The sequence below is a fragment of the Mustela putorius genome, unplaced genomic scaffold (genome assembly GCF_011764305.1).
Source record: "Mustela putorius furo isolate JIRA1106 unplaced genomic scaffold, ASM1176430v1.1 tig00000275_pilon_pilon_pilon, whole genome shotgun sequence".
In the NCBI taxonomy this organism is placed as follows: domain Eukaryota; kingdom Metazoa; phylum Chordata; class Mammalia; order Carnivora; family Mustelidae; genus Mustela; species Mustela putorius.
In genome coordinates, this window is record NW_025421341.1 from 23,331,804 (window position 1) to 23,344,140 (window position 12,337).

Sequence of the window (12,337 nt, forward strand, 5' to 3'; positions counted from 1 at the left end):
GCTTCTGGGTCTGGATCTTCACAGGTCCTGGGGAAGGCCGAAGCCGGCGGCGCTGGGGCCTCTCCCGGCTACGAAAGGAAAAGGGCTATTCACAGCCAAACCTCTCTGCCAGTGCTCAGGAAGATTTGGGTCACCAGTATGTGCGCAGTGAATCAGGTAAGAGGCCTGCTGGGTGAGTAGCTGCCTCCCTGCCCCAGGGTCAGTGACTGCTGGTTGGAGCCCCCATTGAAGAGCCCTGGCCGTAGCAGAAGGGACCAGAGATCAGGAAAACAGCAATAATAACAGAATTAACTAATTCCACGAATGAGAAATGCTGATCCTAGTAAGCGTTTCTCCTTACCACGGTCACTGTTTCCCGGTGAGGAAGCAGCCTGAATCTCGTTAGGAGCTCGGCCAAGTCACCGAGCTGGTATAGTACGCGGCAGCAGCCAGGGGCCTGGGCTTTGTGGTCCCCTGCAGCCAGACCCCAGAGGTGGCTTTGGGACGCCAGACTTACACCTTCCTTTGGCTAGCCTCCTCCCTCCCGAGAGACCCTCAGAGGCTGTAACAGGGCGGAGTTCTGAAAGGAGCACAGGCTAGGGTGCCCCTGCCCCCACAGCCCTGCCCCACACGCGGGTATGCTGGAATGGGCACCCAAAGACACTCTTTCTCTCCCAGCCCAGAGGCCCGCAATCTGGGTGGTGCCCCCAACTCTCCATTCCTCAATAGATCTGAACACCCTTGCTGTCCTTCCCCATCCTCCCTGCCCCCACAGGGGGTGGGGGGGGGCAAGCAGCCTTCAGGGCTCTTTGCTGAGGGGAGGAGGACTTGGGATAGGCGTTGCTCTGTTTCTCTGCACAAGTGTGCAGGGAGAGAGATATTCTCCACCTGGGGCCACCCCAGCCCCCTACTTGGGGAAGGATCGTTACTCAGGGAGCGCAGGCCCTCCAGGCCAGACTGTGCAGGATCTTTATCCATATCCAGTTTCCTAATAGAACTCCCCAGCACCGGTCCCACCGTGCCTCTGCTGAGATTGGGGTGCCCATGTCCAGCTCTGGCCAGGGGAGCTTCGGTGTCTTCCCCAAAGCAGGTGGAGCTGTAGCAAGCAAGGAGGGAGGAAGGAGGCCAGCCCGTGGAGGCAGGTGTGGAAAAGGCGAGAAAAGAAAGAGAGAAGCCAGCCCTGAGGCCTGGGGACAGCTGAGTCCTTCCCACTGGGGCTCCTCTCCCAGCTCCATTTTGCTTGTGCAGCTGGTTTCCTGCCGAGGCAGTGTCCCCTTACCTTATCCTCTTCCCCTGCCTTCAGGAAGAAGGCTGTCCCTGTCCACTTTACCAACTAGGGCTGGCCTCTGGGGGAATAGGGCGGGACTGGCAGGGCTGAGCTGGGGTCACCTTTCACCTCTCCTCCCGGCCCGCCCCCTCTCCCCCTACCCAGTACCCTCGCTTGGTCAGGAGGCAGCCGTAGGTGAAACTATATTTACTTTGCATCGTTGGACCCTTGGTGCGGGCCCCTCCTCGGGGAACACTGGGGTGGAGCACGAAACTGGGGGAGAGGTCATGCTGGCTCTCCTGATACTCACTCCAGCAGAGCATTTCTCCCCTGCCCAGCTTATCCCCACCTCCACTCCCTCCCAGTTCCTCAGACAGGCAGTAGCTGGGGCTCCCAGATGTGTGGACCCCTCAGCTCTCTCTGCCCCCCTTACCCCACGCCCCCAGTGGCTGGGACCAGATTGAGAGTTTTCTAAAGAGACTTCCCAGGGAGGAGGAAGGCAAATCCTCGAAACACCAAAGAGCCACCTGGCCTGCAGGGAAGACCTTGGCCTGTCCACAGCCCAGCTGTGGTTGTATTCACCAGCCGGAAGCCGGCTTTGCTGGAAGAGCCTCTTTCTCTGGCGGGTCTGTCCCTAGCTCCAATCCTGAGCACATCAGCGATAGAAGCTAACCCTTAGGAGCGCCGGCCATATGTTAGACACAAGCGAAGCCCCTCACATACCTCTCAGTCCTCACAGCAAGCCTAGAGCTTCGTGTTATGGTTTCCCTCCGTTTACAGAAAAAACATGGTCCAAGGTCGTTCAGGTGCTGTCTCTTGTCCCTGCAGAAGCTCTCACTACTTAGCTGACCTGAAGGAGTATGTATTTGGTCCAAGGCTGTGTCCCCAGACCCCAAAAGGGACGAGGGGTTGGGGAGACTGACACACTTCCAAGGTGTGCCCTGAATTTGCCTTGACTTTAGGTCTTTGGAGACGACACATTTTGATTGAATGTAACGTTCAATCCCAGGAGTCTCAGCTCAGGTCACTGACTCCTGCCACTTGCCCTGTGGTGCCTCAGGGGGAGTGGGTATTACAGAATCTTAATCAGCCTAGTGCTTCCATATTTGTTTTTATTTTACTTAACCCATGATTATAGAGCACTCATGTAGTGCCAGGCCCCACTCTGGGCGGTTCACATACAGCGGAGCTCCCAAGCATCCTCCAAGGTCAATGAAAGGAAAAGATAGTTCTGCATCCTGGAGAGTGATACTCACCCCAGAGAAAACTCTTGAAGGCACGGCATGGGGTTCTCCTTCCCACATCTGACTGGGAAGAGATACCCTTTCCCTCTGTTCCCTGCTGGCAGCACCAGCACTCTCAGGCACCTGCCTCCCTCCGTGGCCAGCGAGCCGGGGTTCCCGCAGATCCATGGCTGTCTTTGTCCTCCCTCCCAGATTTCCCCCCAGTCTTCCACATCAAACTCAAGGACCAGGTGCTGCTGGAGGGAGAGGCAGCCACCCTGCTCTGCCTGCCCGCGGCCTGCCCTACCCCCCACATCTCCTGGATGAAAGGTGAGAACTCTTCTCCCCCAGAGAGGGGGTAGGCAAGTGGGCCCAAGGCCAGGGGATGCTTGAGGGAGGTGGAAACTGTGGGGGGAGAGGGAGCCTGGAGGACCATGTGTGCTATCACACTCAGCAGCCCCCTGTGCCCCTCCCGGCCCTAGACAAGCAGTCCCTGCAGTCCGAGCCATCGGTGATCATCGTGTCCTGCAAAGACGGACGGCAGCTGCTGAGCATCCCCCGGGCGGGCAAGCGACACGCGGGGCTGTATGAATGCTCAGCCACCAATGTCCTGGGCAGCATCACCAGCTCCTGCACTGTGGCTGTGGCCCGTGAGCCTGGGCTGGGAACTCGGGGGGTGGGGGGCAGGGATGACACATGGTGGGTAGGGCTTGAAGGGCTCTAAGCTGAGTATAGAGGCTCACTGGGGCTCCCCTCCACTTGCCAGGCATCCCAGGAAAGTTAGCTCCTCCTGAGGTGCCCCAGACCTACCAGGACACGGCGTTGGTGCTCTGGAAGCCGGGAGACAGCCGGGCACCTTGCACGTACACGCTGGAGCGGCGGGTGGATGGTGAGGGACAGGGCAGGCGGGGGAGCGGGGGAGGAGGGGGCAGAAGATGCACAGGCCCAGGACATGATCACCCTCCCTGGGTTCCTCACGGACAGCCCTGGGAGCTTGGGTCTCCCCTTCTGTGGCCTCAGTCCCTCCTCCATGCTGCCCACAGGGGAGTCTGTCTGGCACCCTGTGAGCTCAGGCATCCCCGACTGTTACTACAACGTGACCCACCTGCCAGTCGGTGTGACCGTGAGATTCCGTGTGGCCTGCGCCAACCGGGCAGGGCAAGGGCCTTTTAGCAACCCTTCTGAGAAGGTCATCGTCAGGGGCACACAAGGTCAGTGGGATGAGGTACGGGGGTGGCCAGAGAACAGAGGGGCCGCTGAGCACCCCAGTTTCAGCCCGGGGGCATGAGGGTGATGCTTTTCTTTGTCTTCACTTAGATTCCTCAGTTCTGCCATCTGCTGCTCACCAAGATGCCCCTGTTACCTCAGGGCCGGCCAGGGCCCCGCCTCCTCACTCTCCTACCTCACTGGCCCCACCCCTGACCCCCAGCCCAGCTCCCACTCCCCCAGCCCCTCAGCCAGCTGCTCCCGGCCCCTCACCTCCCCCAGCACCCCCCAGCCAGGCCTTGTCCTCACTCAAGGCTGTGGGTCCACCACCCCAGACTCCCCCACGAAAGCACAGGGGCCTGCAGCCTGCCCAGTCAGCAGAGCCCACCCCACCCAGTGCCCAGGCCACCCCTGGTGAGCCCCAGTCTTCCGTCCCTGACACTGGGACCCCAACCCCAGACTCTACCCTTCAGGGGGTGAAGCCAGGATCTTCCTCTACTCCCCTGTATATGGTAACCTCCTTTGTGTCTGCGCCCCCAGCCCCCGAGCCCCCAGCCCCCGAACCCCCTCCTGAGCCCACCAAGGTGACTGTACGAAGCCTCAGCCCGGCCCAGGAGGTGGCCAGCTCCCCTGTGGGTGGTCCCCACAGCTCTCCTGGGCCAGAGGGCACCACTCTTCGGCAGGGGCCCCCTCAGAAACCCTACACCTTCCTGGAGGAGAAAGCCAGGCAAGTGGGTCCAGGAAGGGAAGAAGGACCGAGGGGGCAGTGAGTGGGGTGCAGAGAGAAGACCAGACTGCCCTGGACTGGGCTGGGGAGGGGCTGGTTTCTGGGTGCCTGGCACTACTGGGTTCAAATTTCCTTGGCTGGCCCCGTGCTGAGCTCTTTAACCATAGGATGTCATTTACTCTTCACAACTCTGAGAGACAGAGAGATGGCACTATCATCACCCATTTCACAGACAGGAGAACTGAGGTTGGAAAGGTTATGGGATTTGCCCGAGGTACAGAGCCGGTGAGGGGCAGAGCTGAGCCACAGGCCCAGGTTCCTAGGATCTGGCTTCAGAGGACGCCCTCAAAACCACTGCATCCTTGCTCCCTGGGGCCCCTGCTCTCCCCTGCTCCCCCCAGCTCCTTTCCTCTGAGTGTGTGGTGTGTCCCCCCCCACCTTATCCCGACAGGGGCCGCTTTGGTGTGGTGCGAGCGTGCCGGGAGAATGCCACTGGGCGGACGTTCGTGGCTAAGATCGTGCCCTATGCAGCCGAGGGCAAGCGGCGCGTCCTGCAAGAGTACGAAGTGCTGCGGACACTGCAGCATGAGCGGCTCATGGCCTTGCACGAGGCCTACATCACCCCGCGCTACCTCGTGCTCATCGCCGAGAGCTGCGGGAACCGCGAGCTCCTCTGCGGGCTCAGCGATCGGTACCTGGGGGACCTGGGCACTCTGGCAGGGGCGGGGGGGGGGGGAGCTGAGCTGGGACGTCACCGGCTTCGCTTGGCTACCCCCCCCACCAGGTTCCGGTACTCGGAAGACGACGTGGCCACCTATGTGGTGCAGCTGCTACAAGGGCTGGACTACCTCCATGGCCGCCATGTGCTGCACCTGGACATCAAGCCTGACAACCTGCTACTGGCCCCCGACAATGCCCTCAAGATCGTGGACTTCGGCAGCGCCCAGCCCTACAACCCCCAGGCCCTGCGGCCCCTCGGCCACCGCACGGGCACGCTGGAGTTCATGGGTGAGGGCGCCGCACAGGCCTGGGTTGGGGTGGGGGTGCGGCTGGGGCTCCCACTGGAGGGGTAGCCGCCGGGGCTCGCTCTGTTTCACTCCCTCACGTGGCCTTTAGTGAGTGCTTGCTGTATGCAAGCAGTGAATCATGGTAGCCCTGGATATTGGCATAACGTTATCCCCATTTTGCAGACAAGAAAGAGGTATGGTGAGGTGCCCTATTTGTCCAATATCGGGTATGAGTGCTAGAGCCAGGGTTTGATCAAACGGGACAGGATCCATTGTTAATATATATACATGAGGGAAACCAGCTACCACTTAGTTCATCAGCTGTGCTCCTCGGAGTTACTCTACAAGCCCCACTTCACAGATGAGGAAGTGGGAGAGCCAGACGGGCTTAGTACTTGCCAGCATCCCATAGTTAGAAGGGACAGGCCTGGGATTAGAGCCAGCCAGGCTGATTTCCACAGCGCCTCACCCTGCTGTTGGCTGTGTTCTTTGTGAATGGGTGTCCTACCTCAGAGGCGATCGGGGCGGGGAGCTGGTGCCTGTGTAGTTCTGAGGACCCCACCATTCCATACCTGGGCTGATTCCTCAGATGGCCCCCACCTCCTCTGGGGGCCACCCCCACTCCCCTACTGCCTGCTAGATCTGTGGTCTTGTGACCTGGGCCTCATCCTGATCCTCAGGCCCCCAGGGGCCTCCCTCATCTCTCCCGCTCCCCTGCCATCGGGAAGCTGGTTCAGCTTGACCTCTGTTTCCTGTCAGCTCCTGAGATGGTGAAGGGAGAACCCATCGGCTCTGCCACAGACATCTGGGGAGCAGGGGTGCTCACCTACATCATGTGAGTGTGCCCAGGCTGCACCTGCCGCCTCTCCCTGCTCCCCACTCCTCCCGCCTCCCCCCCACATAGGTGCACGGCCCCGCCCAGATCATCGAGCCCCTCTGAGCCCCCACATTAATGTTCCCCGGGACGGTGAGCAGACCTTCAGTGCACACATGTCAACGGAGCTATCTCCACGACAGGCTCAGTGGACGCTCCCCATTCTACGAGCCGGACCCCCAGGAAACAGAGACTAGGATTGTGGGGGGCCGCTTTGATGCCTTCCAGCTATACCCCAACACCTCCCAAAGCGCCACACTCTTCTTGAGAAAGGTCCTCTCAGTACACCCCTGGTGAGTAGGCCCCATACTTGCCAAGCCCCTGGCACTCCCTGCACCCCCCCAGACTGCCCTGGCCAGGCCCTAGCCAAAGAGCCCCCCAGTTCCTCCCGGGCCACCATGAACATCCCGCTCCACCGCTGCTACCACTAAATGGTGGTTCTACGTACCATTGATGCTTCTAAGCCCTGTGAGGTTGGGCAGAATCGCCTTCCTTCCCCATTCCAGAGATGGGGAAAGTGAGCCCCAGAGTTGGCCAGGATCCCTCGCCCAGGGACACGGCTCCAGGACCGGGACCTGGGTCTGTGGGAGGCAAGATCCTCGCGGGCTCACCATCCCTGGTGGGGCCTGGCAGGAGCCGGCCCTCCCTGCAGGACTGCTTGGCCCACCCGTGGCTGCAGGACGCCTACCTGATGAAGCTGCGCCGCCAGACTCTCACCTTCACCACCAACCGGCTCAAGGAATTCTTGGGCGAGCAGCGGCGCCGCCGGGCCGAGGCTGCCACCCGCCACAAGGTGCTGCTCCGCTCCTACCCAGGCAGCCCCTAGCGGCTCGGACCACAGCCCGGCCTTGGGCTTCCACTCGGGGTTTCGCTGAGGCCGCGGGACATTCCAGGGCCCATCCCGAGCCACAGGGGCCGGGGGCTTCGGACACCACCAGCAGCAACATCCAGCCGGGCTATTACCTCACGGACCCGCAGGGACAGAGGCCCCAGGCTTTGCCGATGCCACCCAGGCCAGAGCCAAAGGGGGAGACCCGTGGGCCAGGCTGGGTGGGGATGGGGGCGCAGGAGCAGAGAAGCAGAAGGGGGGCAGGAAGGGAATGGGGAAGAGATCAGGAAAAGAGGCCAAGGGACAGGGAGAGGAGATTTGAGGAAGGTTCTGGGGGAGCACCAACTGGGAAAGGTGTGAGTAGTTGGGGAGGAGGAAAAGGAAGGAGCCCAGGGTGTTGGGGCCATGGGCTGGAAGTGAGTGTTGGTGAAGCAGCGACAGGACACAGAGACAGGGCTAAGGAGCAGGAGCCAGCATGTGAAGAAGGGCAGCAAAGTGGGGGAAGGAGAGGAGAGGACTCAGGTGGGGTGGGTGGGTGGGCTAGCTGCCAGCATCCCCAGGAGAACCTGGAGGGCTGGGGGCTGGAGGTGGTGACTGCTGGAGCCAGCGCTCTCCTGTCCTCCTCCAGCCCAGTGGAGGCAGCTCTGAGCACTCCGTGCTGGCCCCAAGATGTCCCCACCACCCCTCTGTGGCCTTCGCCCTTCTTCCCGTTCATATTTATTTATTTATTGACTTTTATGAAATTTCCCTTCCATCCAATTCCTATTGCCCGTGTTGTCCTGACCACCCCACCCCACCCCAGCCATCCAGCTGTCTGTCTGTCTGTCACAAGGAAAATAAAAACGGCAAGCTGCAGGACCTACGTGTGGTCTATGAGGAGGGATGGCTGGGGGAATGGGGTGCTGGGGGTACTGGGACAGGGGCATTTCGGCCTTCTTTGGACCAGGGAGAGCTGAGCTATAACAGCTAACACCTTCAGACTGTGGCTCCTGACCCTGAGCCTCCGGGGCCCCACATCTCCCTTATTCTTAGAGGGAGGAGGGACTTCTGACTCTACTGAAGTTTCTGGAGTCCCAGCAGGACTCCACCGCTACCATCTAACCAGACTCTGGTGGTCCCCTCCCTCCTTATGCATATTCTGTCATTGCAACTTGGAGGATGCTAGGCTCTGCAATGCACCAGCCCACACCCCAAGGCTGGCACTGCCTCCTTCACTCTGCCCAGGAGACAGGCCAGCACGGAAGGGGTTTCGTCATGATGACTGGCGAGATTGTGATGACGGTGTGAAGGGCCACAGAAGAAACCAGGACAGCCTCTCATGCATGCTTTTGTGTTAGGGCACACGGGCCACCAGCTGCATGACGCTCTCTCTGGTCGGTGAGTCTGCTGAGGTGGGGCCACAGACAAGCATCTTCCTAGAGCCACGGGACACATCAACCTGGACGTTCCTGTCCCTATGGCCTGCTAGGAGTCTGATGGGTGCTGAGTGCCCTTGCCTCCAGCTGCTCCCCTGCAGAACCACAGCATGCTCACGGGGTCCTACAACTGAGATGCCCTGAGTAGAGGTGGAGGGGAGGGTGGAGCCAGTTCTCCTTGTGTCCAGGGGGACGCTGTTTCCCACATCTCCCCAGCTTGGAAACTCTGTTCTTGGCAAAGTGGAAGGAATAAATTCTCCTCCTACCATGAGCCAAGAGGGCTAGCGCTGGTGTGTTGCTGATTGAGTCTGAGGGCCCCTTGGCTGTGGCCCGAACAACCTTTTGCCCATCCTCGCCCAGCCTGGCCTCTTTGGCGTCTCAGGACCCCGGGGAAGAGGCAAGCCCCATCATCATAAAATAACAGGATGTTCAAGTCGGGGGAAGGGACTAGAGAGGGGTTTTGCCCACCTGTCATTTTAGCGATGAAGATACACAGTTTACCTGTGAGAATCTTTAATCCCCTACTCACCACAAGTGTTTTCATATAAAAATGAGGTGCCTGAACTCATATCTTGATAAATGGTAAAATTCCTCTCCCATCCCCATTCTGATCTTGAGCTCCTTTCCCATCTCCATTGAAAATGGCATGTGAACTGCTTGTTCCAAACCCGGAGGAGCAAAGGTAATTTATGTCAGCAGAGCTGTGTCAGAATTCCTCTGATCAAAAGGTGACAGCACTCCCCACCTGGGCGGGCAGTTACAATGTATGGAAGCAATGCTCTATCTGGTGTCCTGGGTTGGGTAGCCTGGGCTCCAGGCAAGTCCCAGAGGGGTGAACTGAACCCCTCTTAGGCTGTCTGATGCTTCTGTGCATGCTTTTTGGGGCTTGGGCAAATCTCGAACTCGGGAGTCATTATTAATGCCGGTCTCCAGCAACAGTCAGACCCAGCCCGGTCAGTCGTATCATGTCACATGGAGGGAAGTGAGCGGGACTGCAGCAGTAAAGGGGAGATGCTGTTCTCAAAAATCTTTACCGTTCCCTCTAGGTTGATCTCTCTTTACCGCCAGGGGGCAGAGTGCAGAAATGGCAATCCTAGACTCCCAGAGCCTGGGGAGTGCTTCCGAATTGGTCTTAACAGCCACACTGCCCTCTCATAATTGGCTGGATGGACAGTGAAGTCCCTCCCCTGTCCATGCTACTCTGGCTTCATTCGGGGACACCCCCACAAACACTTGCACCCTTTAACCAACAGTGTCCTGGGAATGGCATGTTGTCCAACTGTCTGGGGACTGACCAGAGTGCAAAGCCGCCCCAGCAGGGAGCTGAATCTCTTGCCGGCCTGGGCCCTTGTCTGATACCAGGAGTGGGAGGGTTACCCCCTGCCCTGAGAGGGGATGGGGCCGCATCCAGCTGCCCAGCTGTCCTGGTGCTGACATGAAGTGCACCCCAGAGCTGCTCGGGTTTCCCCCCCGGGCCTGCCCCAGCGGCTGAGCCAGCATCCTAAACATCCTCAGGCTAAATAAGGAGCCTGCTTAGGTCAGGGGGTGGGGCTGGGGTCCCCGGGGGGCTTGGGGCAACCAGGCCAAACAAGGCAAGGAGCAGAGCTATGTATAAAACCAGGGCCCTGGGCTGAGCACCTGCCCCTGCCCCTACTGTGCCTTCCAGAAGGGCTCTGACTCACCTGCTATCCAGCTAGTGGACTCAAGGCGCCAGGTCGACCCGCCCACGGTGAGTCCCTATTCTCAGACCAGTCCCAGACACTCCCATCCCCAGGATGTTTTGAACAGACAGGGGAGAAAGGCTGAAAGTCAAAGTCTCTATGTCAGCCTAGACCTCATGTTTGTTTTGCACTCCCCAGATGTCCAAGGCAACTTCCGCCAAAAAAACAGCGGCTGCGGCCCCACCTCCGGGATGTACCCTGGATATCAACGACCCCCAGGTCCAGAGCGCGGCCATTCGCATCCAGGCCTCTTACCGGGGCCATAGGTGAGGGGGAGCCCGGAGCCCTCAGGAGGAGGGGAGCAGGAACTGCAGAAATCGCCCTGACCTGCAGCGTGGGCGTGGGGGGGAGCTGAGCAGTGTTATGGACTGCTGGTGTCACTGGACTTAGGGAAGAGAGTTTGACGAGGTGTGGAAAGGTGGCCGACAAGATCAAATCATTTCATCAGGGTAACAGTTCAAGAACAGCACCCCCCCTCCCTACCCACCCGCTCAATTGAAGTTCTAGCGGGCCGAGGGGGTGGGGGCAGGGGATTCGGTACGGCGGTCCAGAACCGCGTCGTGGGAGCTCTGGGCCCTGACCCGGCTCTCGGATAGGTCCCGGAAGGAGCTTCGCGAGAAGGGGCCGCCACGAGTGCTGGAGCCGCTGAAGGACGTGGTGCTGATCGAGGGCAGCGCGGCCAAGCTGACTTGCCGCATTTCGGCTTTTCCGGACCCCTTCATCCGCTGGAGCAAAGACGGCAAGGAGCTGCGCGACGGGCCCAAGTATCGCTACGTCTTCGAGGACCCTGATGTGGTCGCCCTGGTGGTGCGCGACGGCGAGCTGGCAGACCTGGGCCAGTACAGCATCAACGTAACCAACCCCTTCGGCCAGTGCTCTGACTCGGCGCGCATCCTCGTGGAAGGTACGCGCGTTCCCCGTGCGGCGCCACCGCGAAGAGCATCACCGCCTCCCGGCGCCGCAGCCGGGTCCCTCCAGCGAGCGCCTACCGCTGGGCCTGGCCGAGTCCCGATGGGGTTGAGGACACAGCCTGGGGCGCAGCGGCGCGCGGGCTGGCTAGCCCTTCCTGCCTCAAGATCCCGCCCTCACCCGCCCCCGCCCCAGACCGAGAAGTCCGCTTTGGGCTCTAGTCACTCCACTCCAGCGCCCCAAGGTCACAGCGAGCCAGAGGCAGAGCCAGGGTTAGGGCCCAGGTCTTCTGGCTCCGCCCCAGGGCAGTGTTCACTGCTCAGAACTATGTCCATCCAAGGCACTGAGATGTGTAAACGCTCCCGATCTTTCACTCAGCGTATTTCTTTTCATTCCCCCATCCCACCGTGGGCAGGAGCAGGGCCAGCTATTAGTCCAGTTTAACAGCGGAGGAAATGAAGCCCCAAAGAGGGTAGACTTGTTCAACGTCCCACTACTGGCTTAAATATATCTCATATTTAGGGCCGGGTATTATCTGGGGACGTGATGCCCCTGCTCCGCCTCACCCCTAAGGACCCTCCCCGGGTCGCATGCCCTTTCCCTTCTTCTAGTCCCTGCGAAGATTCAAAAGGGACCGGATAACACTAAGGCACGCAAAGGCGCCACCGTAACGCTGACCGCGGAGATCATGGGCGAGCCTGCGCCTGACGTCGGCTGGACCAAGGACGGGGAGGACATCGAGGAGGATGACAGGCGAGGGCGGGGTCCTGCCGCTGGGGCGGAAGAGGGCCCAGAACCCCGGCGGGAGTGGGCCGGGAGCGGGGAACGCGAAGCGAGGACCAGAGCTGGCTAACCAGCCTGGCCCCGGGCGCCTGTAACCTGACCGCCGCCCGCCCTCCCCGCTCCCCCTCTCCCTGCCAGGGTGTTCTTCGAGATCGGCAGTACCACCACGACGCTGACCATTCGCCGGGCCACGGCCCAGGACAGCGGCAAGTACGAGGTGTACGTGGAGAACAGCCTGGGCATGGACCAGAGCTTTGCTCGCGTGGACGTGGCCTGAAAGAAACGCTCGGATCTTACTCCCTGGCTCCAAGCCCTGGGGTGCGTGGGACCGACGACCCTCCCCCCCCCATCTCGCTTAATAAAACTGCTCTTTCTGACCCTCCGCGTGTTCTGGTCT

General features: G+C 60.3%; 2 protein-coding genes across 13 annotated transcripts in view; both read left to right on the forward strand.

The window, feature by feature from the left end:
* Positions 1–7,967, forward strand: part of SPEG (striated muscle enriched protein kinase) — a 55,961-nt gene extending 47,994 nt beyond the window's left edge. For 11 of the 12 annotated variants that reach the window (XM_013061617.2, XM_013061618.2, XM_045078766.1 and 8 more), the window contains 11 exons: positions 25–156; positions 2,683–2,799; positions 2,952–3,119; positions 3,236–3,358; positions 3,513–3,680; positions 3,787–4,402; positions 4,854–5,093; positions 5,187–5,410; positions 6,169–6,244; positions 6,427–6,576; positions 6,917–7,967. In XM_013061617.2, coding sequence (XP_012917071.1) covers positions 25–156; positions 2,683–2,799; positions 2,952–3,119; positions 3,236–3,358; positions 3,513–3,680; positions 3,787–4,402; positions 4,854–5,093; positions 5,187–5,410; positions 6,169–6,244; positions 6,427–6,576; positions 6,917–7,109 — 2,207 coding nt within the window. In that variant the 3' untranslated portion in view covers positions 7,110–7,967. Of the gene's footprint in view, positions 1–24; positions 157–2,682; positions 2,800–2,951; positions 3,120–3,235; positions 3,359–3,512; positions 3,681–3,786; positions 4,403–4,853; positions 5,094–5,186; positions 5,411–6,168; positions 6,245–6,426; positions 6,577–6,789 lie in introns of all 12 variants that reach the window. The other variant, XM_045078767.1, reaches the window with a different exon arrangement.
* Positions 7,968–10,295: 2,328 nt separating this feature from the next.
* SPEGNB (SPEG neighbor) lies at positions 10,296–12,317 on the forward strand. The gene is made up of 4 exons (XM_013061555.2): positions 10,296–10,514; positions 10,845–11,152; positions 11,769–11,910; positions 12,079–12,317. The coding sequence occupies exons 1-4, from the start codon at positions 10,387–10,389 to the stop codon at positions 12,215–12,217; spliced, it is 717 nt and encodes a 238-aa protein (XP_012917009.1). The 5' UTR covers positions 10,296–10,386; the 3' UTR covers positions 12,218–12,317.
* The last annotated feature ends 20 nt before the right edge of the window (positions 12,318–12,337 follow it).